The sequence below is a fragment of the Varroa jacobsoni genome, unplaced genomic scaffold, assembly GCF_002532875.2.
Source record: "Varroa jacobsoni isolate VJ856 unplaced genomic scaffold, vjacob_1.0 scaffold_555, whole genome shotgun sequence".
NCBI classification, from domain to species: domain Eukaryota; kingdom Metazoa; phylum Arthropoda; class Arachnida; order Mesostigmata; family Varroidae; genus Varroa; species Varroa jacobsoni.
Genome location: NW_019213457.1, coordinates 747798 through 770305, shown reverse-complemented (window position 1 = coordinate 770305; position 22508 = coordinate 747798). Strand labels below are relative to the sequence as shown.

At 38.2% G+C, this 22508-nt stretch overlaps 2 protein-coding genes and 2 long non-coding RNA genes across 7 annotated transcripts in view; 2 read left to right on the top strand and 2 right to left on the bottom strand.

Moving 5' to 3' along the window:
* Positions 1 to 152: 152 nt before the first annotated feature.
* Positions 153 to 17142, top strand: LOC111261402 (uncharacterized). The gene is made up of 8 exons (XM_022834860.2): positions 153 to 628; positions 3106 to 3431; positions 5138 to 5399; positions 6738 to 7285; positions 8293 to 9033; positions 9122 to 10801; positions 11401 to 11685; positions 13304 to 17142. The coding sequence occupies exons 2-8, from the start codon at positions 3186 to 3188 to the stop codon at positions 13463 to 13465; spliced, it is 3924 nt and encodes a 1307-aa protein (XP_022690595.1). The 5' UTR covers positions 153 to 628; positions 3106 to 3185; the 3' UTR covers positions 13466 to 17142.
* LOC111261405 (uncharacterized) lies at positions 11420 to 13341 on the bottom strand. 2 transcript variants are annotated; one of them, XR_002680960.2, is made up of 3 exons: positions 13258 to 13341; positions 12204 to 12278; positions 11420 to 11530 (listed from the first exon to the last, which is right to left on the bottom strand). It is a non-coding gene; the product is annotated as an uncharacterized LOC111261405 (long non-coding RNA). The 2 variants fall into 2 exon arrangements; XR_002680961.2 differs by having other exon boundaries at positions 12204 to 12261; positions 13258 to 13338.
* A 782-nt stretch (positions 17143 to 17924) lies between the features above and the next one.
* The window catches only part of LOC111261403 (uncharacterized), a 26691-nt gene continuing 22107 nt past the window's right edge, over positions 17925 to 22508 (bottom strand). Inside the window, exons 9-12 of one of the 3 annotated variants that reach the window (XR_002680958.2) lie at positions 21859 to 22126; positions 21362 to 21628; positions 19268 to 19530; positions 17925 to 18286 (exon numbers count right to left, since the gene is read on the bottom strand). Coding sequence is in view for 2 of the 3 variants with exons in the window: in XM_022834861.2 (XP_022690596.1) it covers positions 19349 to 19530; positions 21362 to 21628; positions 21859 to 22126 (717 nt within the window). In the remaining variant the exon portion in view is untranslated. Of the gene's footprint in view, positions 19531 to 21361; positions 21629 to 21858; positions 22127 to 22508 lie in introns of all 3 variants that reach the window. The other 2 variants (XM_022834861.2, XM_022834863.2) reach the window with 2 other exon arrangements.
* Positions 19447 to 20991, top strand: LOC111261406 (uncharacterized). Its single transcript, XR_002680962.2, has 2 exons — positions 19447 to 19537; positions 20236 to 20991. It is a non-coding gene; the product is annotated as an uncharacterized LOC111261406 (long non-coding RNA).

The following is a 22508-nucleotide window of genomic DNA, read 5'->3' as shown; positions in this document are numbered from 1 at the left end:
AGCCCATAAAAATTGTTCATGAGGTAGCATAACATATTTGCTATGATTTCGGACGAAATCGTCTTGGCGCCAAGAAGTTTAAATTTATTATTCAAAAACTGGCGCTGTGGTGGAACCGAACGGCAACCACCACTGACCTTCCAGCCGGAGACTAACCTGTGGTAAACTGGGCGCTTGATGAAAGACGAAAAGTGTCTTATTATGAAAATTTTTAATGTGTGAGGGGTGCTCTTACTTGACCCGTAGTGGAGCGTAAGTGAACCATCTGTGGTGAAGTCGCAGGCCGCTAGGCCAGGCGCGTCTACCTTACCGCCAATTGCCGCCTTTCCTGGTTCTTAAGGTGTCACAGCTCTCAAACCAGCAACAACTCTTGTCTAATTCTAGTCTCGAATAATAATAGTAATGTGGTCTGAGGCCTAGCCACCTGACTCTAGTTGTGTGTTGTGATTGTGTCCGTGGACTGTGTGTTAATTGAGCCGAATAGCTAGTTCAGTGATGTAGGTGAGACGAACCAAAAATCTAAGAAGGCAGAAGATACGAAAACGATCTTTCTGCAGTAGGGCACATCGAGGCCGTTGCTGGTCGTCGCTGCTGTTGCTCCAATCCCACCGGGCGCGCCCTGATAGAGGTAAGTAGTACTCGAGCTTCCATGTAAGACAAGTTCTGTCATTCAAGACCACTATGTATGGGAGACGTGAAAATCCTATTGATATTGTGGCAAGAGTTGTTCACTATCACTTGCCAATGACGACTCTAGACGTGCTTCCGCTGCACCGCTGTGGACATCCACAAAGGTGACTGACCCCTTGGCTGTCAAACGTGCCTTCCTCGAGGCTGAATCAAGGCAGAGCTCTTATATGGACATACTTTCAGCTAAAATGATAAAATTATATTTATCATATATCATACATTCTCACATAGATAACGGCTTATCACACAAATATCGTTACTATGATTTCTACTATACAGTTTCATCCTATTGTTCTTTACCGTTGAAATTGCTTCTATAATTTACACATTTAGTTTGAAGATACCGATACTAGTTACCGCAAAACTGCAATGCTTTAACGAGGACCAATCATAGCGGTGTTTGGAAGGCGCACGATTATTGGACTTATGCTCCCTTAGTGCGAATTAGCAATTGTGAAGGTATAATCTAACGAGATATTTTAGTGCATGTTTTCACCAGGTAACAAGCAGGGCTTTTCGCATCTATGAACTAGGTGTTCCTAGAGAACGTATCGAGCAGCTCTTCCCATGCAACTATACAGTGCATGTATTGTAGTAGCAAATGAGTAAATTATTTACGTATCATTGTTTCTTAAATTATATATCGGCTTTGGTTAACAAACATAAGTATGATTGAAGCCTTACATATGTATAAAAAGAGAAGCCGACCTAGCCTGAAAAAAAAGCTTGAAATAGCTCTCACAAGGTAGCATAATGCACCAAGCTACATACACTTATAATATTCTATTATAATTATGTTGAAGTGTTTTATTGATACTCACACAGGGGGGCGATTATAGGCAATTTATTGATGACAATTCGACCTTATTCTTCTCTTTAAATGGTCATAGTAAAATCTGCTATCGTCTAAATATTATCTTGTCGTGAACGCTGTTATCATTGGCTAACGTATCTCATTTTTGCTAACTGCGCCAAAAAGGTAAAACATGAGTTAAGTAAATTTCGGGCGCAGAAAACCATAATAAAATATTTGATTTTTGAGCAAGAGGGCTTTGGATGTAAATATGAATACTATAGGCGCGCCCAATTAAGATATCCCCGATGCAAAGCTAATTTCTTTTATTTTTTTAGAGTTCTCTGAATACAAAGAAGGCATTGACGATGTAATATTTGCGGTTGTTCGGAGAAATCCAATTTTATAGGAGTAATAAGAATAATAACAGAAGAGTAATAAGAACTAATGGTTGTAAATCGCTAAATTTAGTAAAATATTTCTTGGCTCTGTTTGCGTAAATATTAGATGTTATTTAGTACTATCGAAACACTTTAAAATCAGCCAATTATCATATTACAAATGCGATCATTTATATATGATTTACGGTGCCAGTTTTCAAGCTACTGTAAAAACACAGCTCTGAGGGCTTCATTGTGTGAGAAATACTGTGATACTACGCGTTTGTTTGTAGAACCTAAAATTATGTCGTGGTCTAGGTTTGAATCCAAGCGTAGGTACACCTTGTTTCGTGCTGGAAAGAAGCTATGCCTAACGGCTTGAGTATCCGGTTAAAAACATTTAATATTCAAACGCTAGTTGTTGTTTGTTTGTGTGAATTTTTCTAGTATATTATTTAGTAACGTTTGGAACACTCTAAATATAGCAAATTCGACCTGTAAAAATGTTAGAAGACGTTACGGGAGAAATTTAATGACAAAATTGTTCTTCTATGATGTTTTGGCTAACATCAGATATATTACTGATCTTCAAAAACAAGATCGTCAATGCCATACAAGACTCACGCGTCAGCCATTATTGATATAGATGACATACCTTGCGAGAAGAATATCTGATCTATGTTACCGCTTTCCTAATATTTAGAAAAGAACTATTTGGGTATCGTATAGCTTTACGAATAAAGGTGCAGCAGGTTTTAAAAAATAATTTTTCTGTATCGAAAACAAATATAATTGTTGTCTTTATTTCTTATATGTCTTATCCTACGATATTCTTCGGCGCTAATAAATAGGTTTTGATGACACTGATTATAAAGTTATTCAGTAATAATAATAAACAATTATGTGATAGAGATATCTGTATAGCAGTGGTTTGAAATATCAACTACAAGTGATTCCAGATGACGTTTTAGAAAAAACTGGTTCAGAACCATCAGATAATGAGTGCATCAGAAGTGCCGTGAGCACTTCTGATGCATTCATTTATTAGGTAGCTAAAATAAATGTCAAGCAACATAGTGGTCACATAAACTTCTTCACGATTAGAGAAACATGTTTGGCTATATATGAAATGTTTACCGATGACTTTTCACAACGTCTTTGCGCTTTGCTAGATAAACTAGTTGTCAGCCAAATCATTAAATGAAATTGTGATAAGTCCGTTTCTTGTGTTTTACGTTCCAGTGCACAAATAGCTCCATTCGGCTGGCATGCTTAATTGAGATTCACCCTTTAGCTTTCGGGCCATCTGCTTTCGTGCAAAAATGGACGAATCTTCTGCAGGTTCAGTAGAAGACCTCTACGGCGGACTGTGTCCTTTAATGAAGACCGATAAAAACGATACAGATTGTTTGCCCTCACAAGCTCAGACTGGATACTCCTTACCAGCGACCGATATGCGTAGCCATCGTGTAAATCAATGTGAAAATCAGCGAAACCAAGAAAATGATGAAACTTCAGACCAAGATGAAGACCACGAGGATGAGGATGCCCTTATCATTGACGCACAGGTAAGGACCACGTACAGTAGGGTGTGAAACATATCGGGCCCGTGAATCATTTTGACAATTATAAATTTAACATCATAGCACCATTCATGGTCTGAACACGAAATACCATATGTAGTTATGTTTAATAATGAATATACCATACATTTAAGGTTAATACTCAGAAATAATCTCTTGAAAATTTCGATTTGAAAAGACGTCCGGAAGATCACACAATTACATCATAATTTAGACGGAAATTTTATTATTTTTCTAAAAGGTAACATTCTTGGGTTTAGTAGCTTTTGTTTGTTCAGCAATATTTAAGGCTAAGCATCTTAACTATAATCTGTAAAAAATTGTGCAATGTGTATTAGTATCTACGTATCCTATTTATTACGAATTTTCATCGATAAAACAATTGAAGCATTCGTTAATGATATTATAATCTTATGTATAATCTCTAGGAACTTCCGCACAGCATAATTTTTTAGCTTCCAGCTTTAAGAGATCCAGGCCGGTACACGTTTAGTCATTTTGTTCTAATCTCGGAACTACTTTCATTTTAAGTAATTGTTTTCCTCTCATTTGTTTGAGTAAATAATACAATGTCTCAACGCAGTGTAGAAGACCTAATAGAAATATTGTGAGCAAAATGTAAAAAAACTGTTTAGCGAAAATAATACTGGAGATTATGATGAATGGTATATAAATTAATGGTAATGCATTTCATTAGGCATGATCTAAAGGACTACAAAAGGCAGTCGTGGCGAAAGCACAGTTCTTACCATTGACTTGTTGTTGTGGCACGATTTGCTGAAGCTTTGGGGCGGAAGATACGATTAGTTTATGATTGGGGTGGTGCACGGCATAAATTGTCAAAATAGATGAAACACTGAGATGACAAAGCTGTTCATGCGTCAGATTATTCGATATTAACTCAGTTTCTCATAAGTAACACTGGAAATTTTTTTTACAAAAAATTAAAAGAAGCATTAAGCGTGGGAGGCGTAGGTTTTGATTTCTGCGTAAAGAATCGACATTCTTGTCATATCCCAAGAACGTTTGTATGTTTTGTAGCGCTTGTATTAATATTGTGTCTTGGAAACGATAGCAACTATAATAAGTTTTAGATATATAAAAAAATATTCGGTGATAACCGTATTATTTTATAAATTGTAATGAATTTCAAAGACCGAAGTAAAAAACATTTCATGTGGACTAGTTGGAGTACAATCGTCAGCGAGGAGCAGCGAAGTTCTGTGATGAATTCGTAGCATAACAGGATGTGATAAACATGAGCCATGAGAAATTACGAAATATGCGAGACACCAGGAATCCACTGATTCTTAGAATTACCTGAGAAAGATATAGTGAAACTGGGCGTCAAAGTACACTATCGGTACAAACAGAAGTGCTGAAAATTATAATAGCGGGAGAGTCACAGAAAAGTGCGGTAAGCGCGAAGCAACAGCGCGAAGCCCTAAGAGGAACATCCTCGGCCTTTTACATGTGAAGACGAAAAATAGGAGAAAATGAGAATAGTTAGCATATCGAATCGGGTATAATGAAACTCGCCTCGTACAGAAGTGTTCTACGTACATAAACCAGATATAGGAACGAGAAGGTGTCGTTTTGAATGGGATGGCTGATAAAAAAAACTACATAATCCAACAAGATTTTTCCGACTATGTGACCTGTTCCTAATCATCACTATATCTTTTAAGCAGGAAGACCCTGAGCCTACGACTGAAATAGCGCCGGGAGGAGGAGGAAATGTAATCATAGAGGGCGTAAAAGATCCTTCCGTCTTTGCTTTTCCCCGCACTAACTACTCGGAGGACTTCGCGGCTTTAGAGTCAGGAGAATGGCGCCTCCCAAGCAGTGCCGCCGAGTGTTTGCCTGGCGAAGGGTCTCTCAGCGTGTGTCTTGACCAAATACAAGGTGTTTCCACTTGTGTAACTGGGGACAATGCGGCACCCAGCACTCACAGTAAGTATCAAATAAATTTATTAAGTACGTTGTACTAAATATTTACTTTCCAGTTTGGAAATCATATTATTAAGGTTAAACACTAGTGGCGTCAAAAAAGATATGGCAGATGTGTCCGAGCATTGTCAAAGTTCCTGGTACATCTGCTAACTGAATTTCAGGGCAAGCACATAATATTATAATCCCTTTGAAACTTCCGTTAATATTAGAAATCTGGTACCGCCGATAGTACTGGGGTGAAAGGCATTATATCACAAAAGCCTAGCTGTAATGCAAGTATTCTATTAATAAATCACATTTGTTTTTCATTTGCTCTTTTTTGAACGAATTGGAATTCATCTGCTCTCTGGCTCCCTGATGTTGACTTTGCCAATTTAGTTTTTGCTGTAATCGTATCAATTCAAACAATTTCATTTTCACATCAGCTGATCTTCATCTCGTCAAGAGGCCAGATGCAAGTATGGGCTCGTTTCTTGCTGCTAGAATGTTAGGGACCAAATACCATAATGATGGTTCTTAGTGTGACAATCTTCACCTCTAAATAATTAGTGTTGATGCCTTCAATACAACGAATCGTTTTGAAATTTCCAAGCGTCTTATAAATCGGCTTTCTCGTTGCGTTTGCTGTATAGTAATTGTTACATCTCTAATTGGAGGGACTTAAGTACTAAGTTTGTCGTTTTAAGCCAACGAGTGGCTACTCTTGCTAAAACATTTTTGGTCAAAAAATTGGTCCGAAGTATTTCTATTGAAGTTTACAAATTCTAATAAAATTTTAAGCTAAAGAATTTTATTAGAGAATAGGTTATAGTGAAAGCACTTAATAGTGCAGCTTTTGGCACCAGTAGGGGCTTGGTAACCCAGGTGTAGCTTAAGTCTCCCTTCATACTGTTCCATATCTGACGTTTTTTTTCCGGTTTTGGTAATTTCCAATAGTAATAATCCAATTTCAAGAGCGACGATCGCTAGTCCACAGGATATTCTGTGCTACACAGTACTATAAAGGTTCACAGTAATAAAATCTTTCAAATAATAGTGCTCTTCATGCCTTTCAGCCAAGAAATCCTTGTCCACTCAGTTATTCAATATCCGTGTGTTGTATATAACTGGCCATCTCCACTCGGCTGGGCACACTTTAAATTTAGTTTTTGCGGAATTTGTAGCAAACACCTGTCTACGCTTCCAAGAGCCTTTTTAAAAGTGACGCCAGATAACCGAACGAACTTTGTCTTTTGTAAAAATTCTTATCTTATCTATAAGTTTATCTTTTGCTATGATAAACTTAACCAGAATTTTTTACAACACTGCCAGAGACTAACATTTATACAAACCTGATAGCATCCAGGAAATTCTCCTTAGAAGACGATGGAGATGGGGAGCAATCGGATGATTCTTCCGTGGCTGTTAACCTTGAAGGTGACACGGACCTTGAGGATGAGCCGCCGATACCAAGCGAGGGGCGATTCTCAGAAGATCGAGACGTCCAACGCGAGAAACCATACAACGCGGAAGGCCAAACGCATCATTTTGGTGGAACAAAGAAAGAAGAAGATGCCCTCAGTGCCCTCAACAGTGTTTTGGACATACTCTGTAAGAGTAAACAGGAAAACACGAAAAACCAAAATGAGTTTGAAGACGAGTGCGAACACGAGGGGGATCTTGAAGCGACGTACAAGGGTCTTTACGAAAATCTCGAAGAACTCTCCAGTGGAGAAAGCTCGATTCCGAATGATGCTGATTCTAATGATGCGATGATAGAGGATTTACTTGAAGCAGCGTCGGAAGTTAGTTCCGGTGAAGATGAGATGCTGAAACGGAATGAGACGATTTTGGAACATTCCGCCGAAATGAAAGTAGAAAGGTCTTTTGACAATAATGGAAAGGAGGTGAGTGTCAGAAGCATATTTTTTTCTCTATATGGAGTGGCAGGTGAACACTATAATTATCTGATATCAAGTGACGTTATAACACTTGTCGTTTGTGCTACCAATATTCTGTCCCTTAAAGTAAAGAAGGCTTGTATATTTGTTTCTCACTTGATAATGTACTAATAAAAATACCTCCTAAAATTTGACAGATCGATTCATAAAGCACCTACGAACTGGAAGTGTTTCTGGTGGCCAGCGAAATGTATAATTAACTAAAGCAATAAGTCCAGATTTCTGGAAAAGTGGCTTACATAAAATGCCAAGCGTTTGTTTTCAAATTGCTTTAGCTAACTCAGTTGGTTAACAATTTGAGCTTGCTCCTAAATAAATACTTCATCAGTCCTTTATAACGCTGTCTGTAGCACTGAATTTTACCATTAAGTTGATATGAGAGCCTTACTGGAGTCCGTTGTAACCCGTTTAAGGGTTTATTATTATGTTACATGTGTTCGAGACATTTAAGAGGTCTTCATGAAGAAAGTTGATTTATATATACTAGGTATATAAGGTTTAGTAGGCATTATGCAGAATAGCCAAAAGTCACCACGTCTTTTATTTTATAGCGAGATGAGTAGCACGGTTACCTCTGATGAGTATCAACGGTAGCTTTGAATTTTGCTCACTCACCCTCAATCTCTCTAAGTAATGATACAAGAGGAAAAGATTGACAACACGATGTAAACAAAATCCGTTAATGGATGTATATATATAGTGGGTTTTGGCATTGCTATTTAAAGATATTATTTTCCAGTATTACTTCTTTTACTACTTTCATCCCTTTGGATAAGACGCATTTTACAACAGTGTGTACGATGGTGTTGAGCTTAACGGGGTCATTTGACTAGACACCATAAACCGCAATGAAGTCTTATGATGTATTGTTCTCATGCGTTCTCCTCATAGACCTTGTATTTTTTACATGGCGAAAGAGTATTAAATAACGCAATGCTGGTTTTTCGTTTCAGAACGGAACTAATAAAAAAGAGGCAATGATTGCAAAGCCCGGCGTTACAAGCGTTAGTAGAAAAGAGGACTGCGATGCGGACACTGAGCCTACAGCCAGCACTGGGATTTTGTCAGATGTAAAAACAAACGGTATAGTGTCATCGTTTAAATTAAAACGCAAGACCGGTCTAGAGGAAGGGGAGTTATCAGATAGCAATTCTGAAGCATCGCATGCGTCACGTCGTATACATCGTTTAAAGCGGAAAAGACGCGAAAAAGAACGCGCAAGCTTGGGAGGTTTAGGACTCTCGGGTGGCCGCGTGCTAAAACTAACGAAGGTGACGAAAGTGTTGATCGGTGCTGAAACTCGTTCTTCACGCACACGTACTGTAAGCCCTTTGCCGAGCCGCCTTAGCCCTGGACTCAGTGGAGGTTATTCGTCCAGTGATAGTGACAGCCCGGTTAAAGCGCCACTTGTTCTTGACCACCGAAGTACTCTCATAAGGAAAATGCTTGTCCTGAGCCCTTCTCCACTGAGGGAAAGCAATAACAACACCCAGTCTGCCCAGTCTACTAGCGCAACTCTTACCTTAGCCGCCACGACAGTATCGACGGCCCCTGCAGAACCTGTGGGCCCGTGGAAAAAGCCTTCGAGTAGTTCGAAGCACCGTAACTATCGCCAGAGCGGGAATGATGTCACAACCACAAATCACCTTCAAACTACGCTTACCGTTGTAGCGAGCACGGGTAGTGGAAAGAAGGTAAGTAAGGCTATTAAAGTAGGTGTACATACATCTTTCAAAAGTATTTAAGTTATTTTAATACGTTAACAACATACTTCATTTGCAGAGGCGACCAGACCGTGAAGTATACCAGGTTCGTAAGCGACGAAGCAGATCAAGATCATCCGTTGTTCGGAGCGGTGGCGGTAAAAGGCACTCGGATACGCGATCGAAACGTCGCAGTAAGAGATCTTTATCACCAGAAAGAGATCGTGCTAGAAGTCGTTCGCCACGCCGTAGATCCAGATCGCGTTCTAGGTCTCGTTCGCCAACCGATAAGCGGAAGAAAAGCAAAGTACGGCGTAGGAGCACAGAAAGGAAGTCAAAAAAGAAAAAGAAGGCTAGGGGGCACAAAAAGACAAGAGTTGGCGATAAAAGTCGTAGTAGGTCAGTTAGTCCTCCCGCCACCCGGGATTCAAGAGAGATCCGCCGAAGATCTCCTGAAGTGAAAAAGTCGAAGAAAAGGTCACCAAGTAGGAGTGCATCTAGGTCACGCTCTCGAAGCCTCTTCTTATCTGGAAGAGACTCAGCCGTATCGAAAGATGATGTCGCAAATAAGAAGTCGTCGAAGTCCCCTGAGAACGCCATAAAAAGGCGGAAGAGAAAGGCCCATGACAAGCCTTTGAAGGATCGAATAGGAGAAGTTGTTGTTATCGATAGTAGCAGAGAAAATAGCCCGGTTGGAGAGGGTGGCGATGCATCAGGAAAAGACAAGGAAGAGAAAGAAGTGGTGGATACTGGCAATAAGGAAACCAAGGAGAAACAAATTTCTGCGAAAGGCGAGAATCTCGTTATTAACGTTAATTTTAGAAAGAAAAAGTTGCTTAATATTTTTGGCGATGACGCTTCGGATGAGGAGCCCGCCGAGAAAAGTTTGAAAGATGATAAAGCTGCGACTAAGTCATGTAATGTTAGTCCAGCAAGTGGCAAAAAGGGAAGTCCTGTGAGCAAGGGTCCGCAGACACCACCTTCCAATACTGCTGGTGATGAGTATGATCCGTGCGAGCCGTTAGCAGACTCACCAGGTGGTGGCTCTGCGACCCCAACAAATGATGAGCGAGATCAGCAGCCGTTACATCAGTCACAGCCGACCCGCATTCCAGGGTTGGGTTCCCCCTCGCCTCCTACAGGTGGAAGGGACTCACCGGCAACTCTACCATCACACGGACACGGAAAACCCACAGTAGCAGTTTTGCCAATAGTCGACAACAAATCACCGCGCACAAAAGATCAACGAGGCCGACGCTCTCCCGTGAAAAATCAGCAACCACCCCAACCGCCACTACCGCCACCACAGAATCGAGACAAGCCGCCATCGCCAGCTCCACCACCTGCTCTTGCTCCTCCGCCTGTGCCATCGTTCCTATTCAGCCAACCGCCACCAGCTGTTCAACCTCAATACATTGTTATGAACCCCTATTTGGTCAATCCGTATCATGCCATGATGCCCATGCAAGCTGCCACTGCTCCTTTGGTTGCACCGACTGCCCCCGTTACGCAAGTTTCATTAGCGACTGCTACGGGGTCAAGGGATACTGGAGCACCTGCTCCGGAAGGCAGTCCTTATTCGCCTGGAGAAAGTCCACTATTCAACGAGCCTATAACCCCGCCCACACCACTAAGCGCAGAAGAAACAGCAGGCGTATCTCCTGTTGCCCCCTCAAGAACAAGGGGAGGCGGAGTTTTCGATCAGATTGCTGCCGGTGTGACTAGGCAGTCTAAACGGAAGGAAAAGAAAAAACACAAAGTAAGCATAGTAAGAAAACATCTTACTTATTTATGAATACTGATATTCACAAAATCTTTCGTACTATTTCTATGAATATGTATGAATAGAGATAACCAACAAGAAAATTGATGATAATCTTATTGGCGCGTGTAAATTATGACATAACACGTTTTTTCTATTTTCAAAGCTGTGTCATGCATATTGTGTATTCACCAGATAAGATGAACTCAAACACAAACAGCTGTAAAGTTGATGGGAGATAATATGGCAGTGAAGATCGTATTTAATTGTGCAACATATCATCAAGAATACTTCAATAGCATTTTTGTATTCGTATAATACTGCATTATAAGCATATGACAGGGCATAATCTTCTATCATAAATATCTTATCCTACAATATAATACTATAGGAATATATAAATAGTATTAGGCCTCTTACAATTGTGTTGCGTAGGCGATTCCGCTTTGTATTATGACGATTTGCTATCTTCTGCTTTTTAATAGGTATAAAATAAAAGTTCTCTAGCAATAAGAAAAACTTCAACAGTCAAAATTTAATTTTAATATCCGCAAACGTTAGTATATAATCAGAGTATTACATTTGTTGTACAACAGGTCGTTGTGAAAACCGCCGGTCAACTTCTGGCAGAGTCAGGAGGCGACGGAGGCGATGGTACTGATAAGGAACGGTACGTCCGAATGGATGAATCTCAGATGAAGATACTGGATGAGCTGCCTTCTTCAGCTGTTGAGTTGCAAGTTAAAGAAAAATTCCTTCAGAAACTACATCGCCAAGAACGTGTCGTCGAAGAGGTTAAATTGGCGTTGAAACCTTTCTACAACAAGAAGCACATATCTAAAGACGACTACAAGCTCATCATGAAAAAATGCGTCCCTAAGGTATTTAGCATCGAAAGGAATCTTGCTTTTTCAAATGCTTGCTTCTGAAACTTATATGTAGACTGGATAAAAAGTTACTCTTATGAAATATTAAGATAATGCCAGCATCTGGGTAAGCAGATCGAAAACACTGTAGAAATTTGTGATGTTCCTAACCTCAAAGCGAGCCCCGGTTTCCCACTTATTAGCCTAGAGTTAAAAGGTAGTTAGATATCAGATTAGATACTTAGAAGCTTAGATTACAGAAACGCCATTAAAAAATAAAAAAAAAAAGGAATTGTACAACTTCTGGAAATTGTTGTTAAAATGAGGTGATTTCAGAAAATTATGCCCAATCCATATCTTCAAATATACCAGTAACATTAATGCCCGTAGTGACTTATACATAATTATTATTAACCATTTTGCAGAAGTTTACAAACAAAACCCCCATAATCACTTAAATAAGGAAATTGCTTTTCAAGTGTCATGTTGATTGGGTACGGACAATTTATTAGTAAATGTTGTAAGATCAATACCTTTTTAGTGGGTTTCGTTTGTGGCGTGTTCAGAATCCATCTCCTGTTTTCACGTACGCTTCAAGTATAAACATGCTAGTTGGTAAGGGAACATATAAATTTGCAAGATATTTTAGAAAGGTTATTAAGCCTCAGGTGGGCATCAATCTCGACCCCAGTGTTTCTGGCTGGGTGCCCTACAACTTGTTCCACCATGCAGCAGGAATATGAAATATTAATGGTTAAAGGCATCCCTATTTCTGCCTTGAAACTGGAGCATAAATCAGAGAAATTAAGGTTCCTACAGCATTTGCAAACATAGTCCCCAAAACTTGATAACTTCTAAAGAATACTAAATGCATTTTGTACAAACGCGTGATTATTCCATCAACAAACAACAAAATGCTCACTAAATGCGCTTGTTCATTTCCGGAGTAGTCTCTATGGGCTTAAAAAAGTGTAACTCCAAATAGGAGGGTCAATTTTATTTATCTGCAGTCATTGTTTGTTTTCGCCATAGACTTTTTAGGAACTCAACAGCTCAACGGGCAAAAAAAAATTGCCCGAACTCGACCTGTGCTCTCTATTAGACCAGTTTTAGATAAAATAATGTGCATGTTGACATCTATTTATGTGGATGAAAACTGTTTCTCGAAAAGCTTAAAAGATCTGGTGAATCACGAACTGAGTTCGTGATTCACCAATTCTACGGCAGAACAACTATTAGTGTATTCACGAGAACAAGAAACTTCTAATTGTGAAAGGAATCTCGAGAATTGTTATCTGTCAGAGTGTTTCGTTTTTCATATGATAGTGGAACATGATATTAGTGTACTAAATTGTAACAGGCAAATGTAGGTTGCCCTATAAAATATCTCTGTTAGTAAGTCCGACACCATAAGTACTCCAAATCACCGTAACTTAAAATAACCTTAAAATGATGAGATAGAAGAGCTTTAATGTAGGAACAACGCGTTAGCAGTCTATTAGCTTAAGATTTTTGAATAATTTTATTATTATTGAAAAGAAGTTTTTAAGATTGCTTTGAAGTTTTTTATTTTACAATACTACCAACCTTCTTCCACTCGACGTCTTGTTATTAAAGCGTTTGTTTTTTCTAGATCTGCCACAACAAGAACGGCGAAATCAACCCTGCGAAAATCAAGGCGTTAGTTGAAGGTTACGTCAAGAAGTTCCGACATTCAAGCCGAAAACACAAGCAAGCGCCTACACAAACGTCGCAGAATAATACTGCGTCAGCGGGAGCTACTGGTAATAGCTAGGAGTGACTGCCAATAACGAGAATTCGGGATAACAGGAAAAGGATCCAATGGATTTGCATTCTGGGTGTATATATGGGAACAGAGATACGACAATTTGTTTTGGGCTAATAGTTATAGAAACGGACTTTTTTTGTACTATAACTTTGTTCATTGCCTGTACCACTGATTCCTATTTTTCTCCCCCTCACAATTTTTCTGTGGCTAGAAGATTCTGTTTAAAACAAAATGTAGTCACATTAAGCTTCTTCAGTATCGCGCGAAGTTTTGGGTGGCGACTCCAGCTGATTTACCAAATTATAAGAAGAATATACTGTATATAGGATGTATACATGTGGACAGATGATATATAAATATGCGTATACAAAACAAATTAGTAGATTGGATGGACTACTAAGCAAAAGTAACATTGAAAAATAATGATGTTGAAACGTTAATGGAAAGTCAACGATTGTGATGATGACGATGAACAGCAAGTAAAGTCGGAAGTTAAAGATAGAACTTCCTTGGTAATAGTACACAATGAATTATACAGAATACGAGCACTACAGGAGCTAATAACACAATTGTTATTGTCACACTCATCACCATACCTCCGTCACCATTTCCACCGAGCAATGAGGTTAAGATACACAGCGAATAACCTAAACAGAACAACTGCTAAATGTAAAGACAAGAAAGCCATCGAGTCTCAGCTGTACTTCTAAATTATTAGTATGTACAGCTAAGCGGTGGCTTATGGCGATGAGGATTGTGTCAGGATAATTATTTCGTTAAATTAATAACAATCCCAAGCCTAGCATGCAACAACGTTGTCGAAACAGAGGGGTTTCAACCTTATTCTAAAGATATTCGCGTATCAATGAACTGATTGGATGAGACCTCACGATCGACTTCGTTAACGTCGATTGTGGTTGATGCGGATGACGACAATTATAGCGATGGTAAAAACGTGACATGTAGAGACAACGTAGAGTTGAGTAAGTATTGAACTAATAATAACAATGATAACACTATCATAAGTAGAGAACGCACTTACGTCGTCGCCGTACGGGAGAGAAAACGCTTGAGCGAGCCTTCGGCAAAATATTTACGTGACAAAGCCGCAAAAAGTAAATAAATCAATACATTTCTATTTTGTGGTGAAACACACTATTGCTGATGAACCAATATATATTGCTACGCTGAAGATTGCTACAGCAGCGGCTTATATTTATCTCGCTCGTTGATAGATTTTCTCTCTCTGTTATTTTCAACTTTTCCGACCTTTTGTGTGATTCCAAATGCTGTATGATCGTAGGTATTCGTGGCTGCCATTGTTCACAGAATTTCGTAGGAATCAAACAATTAGTTTCCTTCTGTAAAAACAAATTATTGAAGTTTTCATTAAATGCATTTTTTTTTAAATTCTATTCACTTCGTAATAGTAGGCTGAATTATTGTTTCTTTTTGTTTCGTGCGTTTTATTGCATAATGACGGTGGAATGAATCCAATGGAATGCCGAGCGACAACCGAATTTATCCAGCCGCCCTGCAAAGCATGATGCCAACTGTTAAAATATGTGACAACGTGGCAATCCTATTCATTTATATTTACAGTTAAGACATACAATTTGTGTGCTTGCTGTGGTGGATCGGTTCTAAGGTGATCGGAAGGGGATGGTACCATATTTGATATCTTTTTTTTTTGTCTTTGAAGACTGAACCACAAGAATACTATGGATTCAAAGTTTTGATAAACAAAAACTAAAAATGCAGCCCCTGGCTTAGACCAGCATTTTATGCTCTTGCTATTTTTATGGTGATCGGAAGCCACGAACCCTCAACTGTCTGTAAATAATTTATGAAGATAAGTACCCAAAATAACATTAAATCTAAATTTAAAGAAATACAGCCGGCGTGCTTTTGTTCAGCATTTACTATTATGATACAAATTGTCAGTGGATATAAAGTAATAAGATGTATTAAGTAGGATAGACGTAGTGACAATAAAAGTATTTCACGTTGTATCCGCGTGCAGATATTTAGTTATTTGAAATAAAAGTCGAATCATTCTTTCATAGAAGTCATATCCGATGTGTTCTAAGGATTTTACTTAAAAAGTTACTGAACTAAATTAACTTATTTAGTATTCAATATAGCAGTAGATATTCCACGAAAGAAGGTAGACCTGATCCAAAAACACGCCGTGGCAAGCCCTGCGCCCCGTTCCATAGATACCTTACGACAAGCTAATGGAAAAACAGTAATGAGAATCGCAGCCGCGGCGAAAAAATTGAAATCCGTTAGATGAGACACCAGAAAGCTGAACGAATGCGTTGTCGATTAAAACAAATACTGAGGGTGGCACGCAATGGTAAAGAATCGCAGAAAATTCATAATGAGTGCAAATAAATTGCAGTAAACGCTCAAGAGGCCATACGAGGAAGCAAGTGGTGAAATGCAACACGCTTCAATGGCGGCAGGAAATTTGGCCGCAGTGTTTTTAATTGTTGGTTTCCTAACCAACTCGGTTGCCGGACACACCGTTCATTTGCAAAATTGTTTACGTAACGTCGAGACAAAACAATTTTGTTTGGATGAATTTCCCTGCTGCAAGTGCCCTTTACAGTTCCCTGTTGATAATAGTACTCAACTGCAAATAATCAAGAACTCTCTTATTTTAAATAGTGCCTTTCATCGCTGTAATAAGAATGAAAGCAGGCGGTATCCGCAAAGTAAGCTATATTGTTTTAACGATTGAGGGGTTATTTTTAATTCATAAAGAAATCAGATTTTTTTACTGTGGTAAAAAATGAAGGACATAAACGCAACTTTAAGAAAAATGTAATGAAATTTGTGTAAAAAGGTAATTACTGACGATAGGATGATTTCACCTTTTCGCCCAAAGATTATCGCTATAGAAAGAGTATTCCAGGGAAGTTGCGCAGTTTCCACCGATCTTCCCTGCATATATTACACATTTTATAGTAACAATTTTTACATTTGTGTTTGTTAAAGTTCATCGTTTATTAAGACCTATAAAAATCGTTAATTAGGCCATTAGAAACCATTAAAATGGATTTGTGCCATAATTAGTAGTATAATTAGTGCTTTACAGCGAATTAACCGTTACTTAGCTGGATAGTAAATATGTGGACTGAGCTGTTTTATGTTTAACTAACAATAATTTTGATAATCAAACTATCGTGGTGTATCGGGTGAGATATCATGTCCTGGACACTGCAGAGAAGAAGCCAAAAATGTATGCAATTAACCCCAGATAAGACTTAACAAAATGCTTTATTAAAAAAAAAAATTAAAAGTTATTAAAGGAGCAGCAATTTTAGTGAATGCAGAGCGATGCGGAGAAACGCATTCGATTACTTCAATATGCTTGGTACTTTCGAAGAAAATGCAGCATTATAGTATTATCAGACTCACAATTGTCGATGCAAACTGGATTCGCTAGTGTAAAACATCTATTTAATACACGACTTGCTTCAAAACAGTAAGCGATGGAAGTTCATCTGCTTCGGACTTCGACTAGAGATATTGTACCTATCATTATATGGAATGTTTATATGGAACGCTTGGTGTGATTTTAATGGATTAGGTTAAAAATTTTGAGTTTTACATCCGAAATTTTTATAACATATGTTTGGCTTTTAGCACTTAATAAACACGTGTACGCAAAGAGATTTGCGCCCGATCTTCTCGTTCGTAGAACCGATTATTATGCTGGCCCACTTCTCTCCTACTAAGCTGCGCTGTTTGAACAATCAAGGCGCAAAGTTACTGAAACAACCATAACAATAACGGATCTACAATTTTTCTTCCTGACGCAGGAAGGAGGACTAAGGTTAACTATACGAAGACAATGTTCTATTTTCAAAAGCTACTTTTAACGACCCCTTGCAAGAGAGGTACATTAAGCAAAATTTGTCCTTAAACCCATTTGCTACCGTTCCCGAGGTGATCTTAAGCTTATTTTTGCGTTCCAGGCGCAGTTACAAGCACGTTAAGTTAAAAGGCGCAACTTTTCATCCTATCAATAGAAACAATTTTGGTTGTACGGATACGTCGAGATTTGCGAAAATATAGATCGAAACAATAAGATTACCGATTCAATAATTTAGTTTTCAGAGATTTGTATCACTTAATTTATAGATTTATCATTGTATGTACTCTTAATGAAAGGAATATATATGATATAAATATGACAGTCAAAAAAAGAAACAAGAATACTGCAGCATCATCCTAACGACTACCCAAAATATTTTGACAAAATAAAAGCTAAGCTGAACTTGAAATTGAATTTTAAGTTTGGAAACATTTTGCAAACATATGCTTGTGTATCCCAAATTATTTCTTTTCGGTTCTTTAAAGAATCGTAGTTTTATAATGCATAAACACAAAAAAAGCGTTTTGTTTTGCTTATATCAAAACATCATCATTTTGATTAGTGACTAACCATAGCACATCAAGTATAATAATCCTTTATTAGTTCGAACCTGTATGAGTAATTTTGTCGATTTTCACACAAATATGTGATGTATATTTTCAGTAGTATTTGCCTCTTATCCATTACATTCCACAGTAAGTTCAAATTACCTGGGTTTGTTGAACACAACATCCACTTGTACGCCGGAACAACTGTCTTGTGTTTACACTCAGCGACCTCTTTTATATATATATATAATATATATATATATATATATATATATATATATGAAAAGAGTATTTACAAATGAAGGTATCGTAATTCACCATAGGTCCACTCGTTTGTGTACTGCACTCATCTATGGACCAAATTCATTTCGCGATGTTTACGATTATTCACGACTGGAAAGGGACACAGGCAAAAAACAGAAGCTCTTCTTTTTTTTTTTTGCTGTACGTATGCTTACGTACTAACCACATTTAGGTTATAAAGGCGCGCTAGCATTCGAGACACAAGAGGTGCATGGAGTGTGATATGATGTTAGAATTTTGCTTATATCTGCTGATCGACAAATCGGAGCGCTTTTTTTTAAAACTAGAATCCACGTCAGTTCAAGAAACTGAATTAAAATCGGGTAATACACCTGCGTATGTAGTATTACCAAGTTAATCAATAACGCCTTAAACTGAATGTGACCTGAACTGTTCTATGGCTCATCCCTACATCATCTTTAAAATGCCCTTTTACGCGGTGGTATCCGTGACATGTTCTCTATTGCAAATAAGAACAATAATTCAATCAACGAAGCAATAATAACAAGTTCGAAAAATCTGCAAACTGTTAGCGTAAGTGTCATGGGAAAAAATGAGAGAACTTAAAAAAGCTCAACGCAACGATCATTTACGGAACAATAGAACCTTGTTACAAGCGACAGCCAAAATTTTGTTATATCTCACCCTAACACCCGATATTACAAAACGATCTTGAACCACAAAGCCTACTTCTTTAACTAAATAGTTTATTTGTGGTTGGTAACTAGTTTTGGTTAAAAGGTATGACTTAAAACTGCCTGTAATGCGCACCCACTAATTGAACGAACTCGTACTAATTTAGTTCCCTAAAATATAGTCAAAACAAGGCACCCAATTAAACTGAGAGAAGCCTCTGCCATTCCTATCATATAACACAAAAAGAAACTGTCTCAAAAAATGCAGTTAGACAAGTTGGTTAGATTCTGGACCACCAAAACATTTTGAAAAGTTACACACACACAAATATACTGTCATCTAATATGATTCTCCATTTTTTCTTTCAGTCTGCGCGAAGTTCTAATGCGTTCATTTGCATTACCTAGTTCCATCTTTCAATAAGAAGTTCCAAACCTCAGTCGTTCTCCGCTTCTGTATCACCTAAAGAATTCCTATGGATGTCATACATTTAGTGGATTCTCCTTCGTTCGGTTACTACTTATCCGGCTCATCCATTGTAATGTCATGCCCAGCAATGATCGAATCGAGCAGCTTGTAGTTTTCAACTTGATCCCACTTTAGACTACCCACACCGACCTTAGAGCTGTCATCATCTTTCGAGTCCTCTTCATCTTTAATGGAAAGTAGCACAGGGCTATTTTCACGACCCCCCGCTGCTGAAAGGTAAAATTAACCAAAAACACATGCTGTAACAGCATAGCATAATTGTTTCAAGTAACTGATAAAAAAAACATTCTAACTTATGTTTATTCTTTAGTTTGAGAAGAAATTGCTTAGCGCTAATACTCCAGTGTCGCACAAAGGGTGATTTGAAATAACAGGTTAAAATGTAAGCAACGACGGCTTTGTTTTATATGTTCGCTTTTACTTTTCTATTATTTATTTGCTCCTAAACACCATTCAAGAGTGCTCTTTTTCCCCAAACCCGCGTTGTTATTTTGTTGTGCGGTGAACAAACTTTCATTTTGAGCATTTCAAGCATCAGAGACGAATATTCCTGGTAAAAAATCCGAATACGAATGTTCATGATGTTGCATTTTTGGCGCTACTTTAATTACCTTATTATTATCGTATTATTATCTTCTCGTTGTCAAAAGGCACTGAAATAAAGCGGGATATTTTCTGTCCATGGTGTAGACTCTCTACCTAAAGAGACTGTTTAATTGTAATTTGCGAGTATCAATAATAGCATTTTAACTGGAGCATGCACCTTATCTTGATCGGTCATCTGAGGTTGATTGGGACCGTCTGAGAGTATTTTTAGGCAAACAACTCGTTAATTCGCCGAAAAAAAATGAAGAGACAGTCATATACAAATAGGCAGGATTCTAGAATTTATGGAATTCATTAAATAATTACAGGTCTGGGTGCCTTAGTGATGAACATAAGAAAACAACATCTTTCTCATCACTTGGCAACTCGCAGCCAGAATTTCGGGCTTCTACACAGATGTTACGAGATGAAGCTGAGAGGTGAAAGAATAGCTTTGGGAAACATAAGTAAACCTAGAGCTGAGCAAGATCTCTATTACGAAAAGGAAACGCGATCGCGTTTGGTAGGCCTGGAAGCATCTCACACACTGAAGAGTAACACGGTCTACAAGGGTCTGTGTATAGCCCAAATGTATTGAGTGATCGATCCAAAAGAACAGTCTCGATAGACATAGCAAAGCCATCCTCATTCATGACATACTAAAGCGCAGCGACGGATTTCTACAAAGAACTATGACGTTAGGAAGTGGAAACTTACAGGTGTTAAGAAGTGGTGTTTCTACGTTCATATGAAAGAGTGAAAGGAGTGGGTAGGTCCAAGAAGCACGGACACATCAGTATTAAGCCAGGCGTTACATTGAAAAACTCTTTCAAACCGCCTTATTAAGAGTTTGGCTGTCTCTGAATTCTTATTTGCATCCACCACAATCTAAATTTTGCGTCGACAAAAATTTGGACAATACATTTGACAGTGGAGAGGGTCTGCAAAACTAGACGACTTCTGCAGCATCAGACCGAAAATGTGTCGTGAGACGAAATAAATTCAGTGAGAAGTAAATAATAAGAAAATATCGTACAGATTGACAACCGATACATAATAAATTGTTGCTAGAATTCCAGATAAAAGTTGTGCTTTCTGTTAGCTGAAAATTATGTTATTTCTTTTGTTTTAACCTCATATATTTTCCATAGATATATGAGATGGTCAAATGAAAAAGTAAAACGGTTATAAAGATTGGTGAGTCTTGTTGAAAACCAAACCCTGAACCTCATGCTCATATGTATCTACCTACCCTGTCACCGCGGCATCACACAAGAGTTGTTCTACTATCAAACTGGTGGAAGAACATAGAAACAATATATTTTAAGGGACTATATCTTACGACACCAGTTATCTAATTTAATGCATGAGGCATAAGGAAATGAACAAAAGTATATTTGATGATAAGTTCTCGCGCTGATCTCAACCTATGTGCGCCTGCTGCACAATACTTACCGGGTAGGTCCTCGAAGAGGTTCATATTTGCTGTGCTTTCAACTGGGCCTCCAGAAGGTGCAGTAAAGCAATTCAAATCTCCGTACTCTTCAAGGTGGCCTGAGTCCGCAAGGGGGACTCCTAAACCGCTTGAAAGTGTTCCTCCGGTGAAACTAAAGACAGCATCGTCGGGAGCCGCCAGTTTATTGAACACCGCTACATTAGATACGACGCCTCCTGAGGAACTTCCAACGCCTTTTACCCCGACCACAGACGACATCGTGAAATCTGTGGTTTTATCAGAAGTCAACAAAGAAAATTTTGTTATTTTTGGTATTTATGCTCTCCTGGTTTTTGTAAATTCTTATCTTATATAGTACCAGATGTGGACCAATAGGCGTGCTGTTTCAGAAAAACCATTTTATCTCTTGTAGTGTATAGTAGTTTTAATTATGGAATGTCTAGCTTACTCTTGCGTTATTCAAAAGTTTTACTCTATCTTTTGTACAATACTCTACTTAGACTGGGATCATCATCCTTGAGATGTTTAGAGCTTCCATTGGCGAGATCCATATCTTCCTCATCACCTAGGCTTACGCCCACGTTGACGATTTGGCTCTTCCCGGTGCCTGGGGCAGCTACGTTCAAGGTGATTTTATGTCCGCTGTTGCGTGTCCACACCTTGTACATTTGGCTAACAATCGAGTACATGTTATTGAAGTCGCTTTGTGTACTCACGGCCGCCAGAGTCGCTAATGCGTTAGTCACCTCTTTCATTTTATTTAACTGAAAAAATTGACACATAGAGAATGCATGCACAATATATTGTGTAGTTAATGATATTTGCCGTAGCGAAACCTGTTGTAGGCAAATCATTACTTTTATAGCAATAATTTTGTATACTTTTCAACTAGAGCGTATTTAAGCATAATATATATAATTGTGTATATATACATATAATACATACACGTATATATATATATATATATATATATATATATAATTTAAATGTATTGTATATATCAGTATTATTTGGAAGTTTATATATATATATATATAAACTTCCAAATCCACAAAACAAATAATACTGATATATACAATACATTTAAATTTTCACAAAAATCATTTTCTGCCCTGTGTAAGTATATGAATAGATGAAGAAGAATAT

What these genes read in the sequence shown, in the direction of transcription:
- LOC111261402 (XM_022834860.2), top strand. Translation starts at nt 3,186, where the DNA reads ATGGACGAATCTTCTGCAGGTTCAGTAGAAGACCTCTACGGCGGACTG. An exon ending in CCCTTATCATTGACGCACAG is followed by an intron (nt 3,432 to 5,137) that starts GTAAGGACCACG and finishes TCTTTTAAGCAG; the next exon opens with GAAGACCCTGAGCCTACGAC. An exon ending in GCACGGGTAGTGGAAAGAAG is followed by an intron (nt 9,034 to 9,121) that starts GTAAGTAAGGCT and finishes CTTCATTTGCAG; the next exon opens with AGGCGACCAGACCGTGAAGT.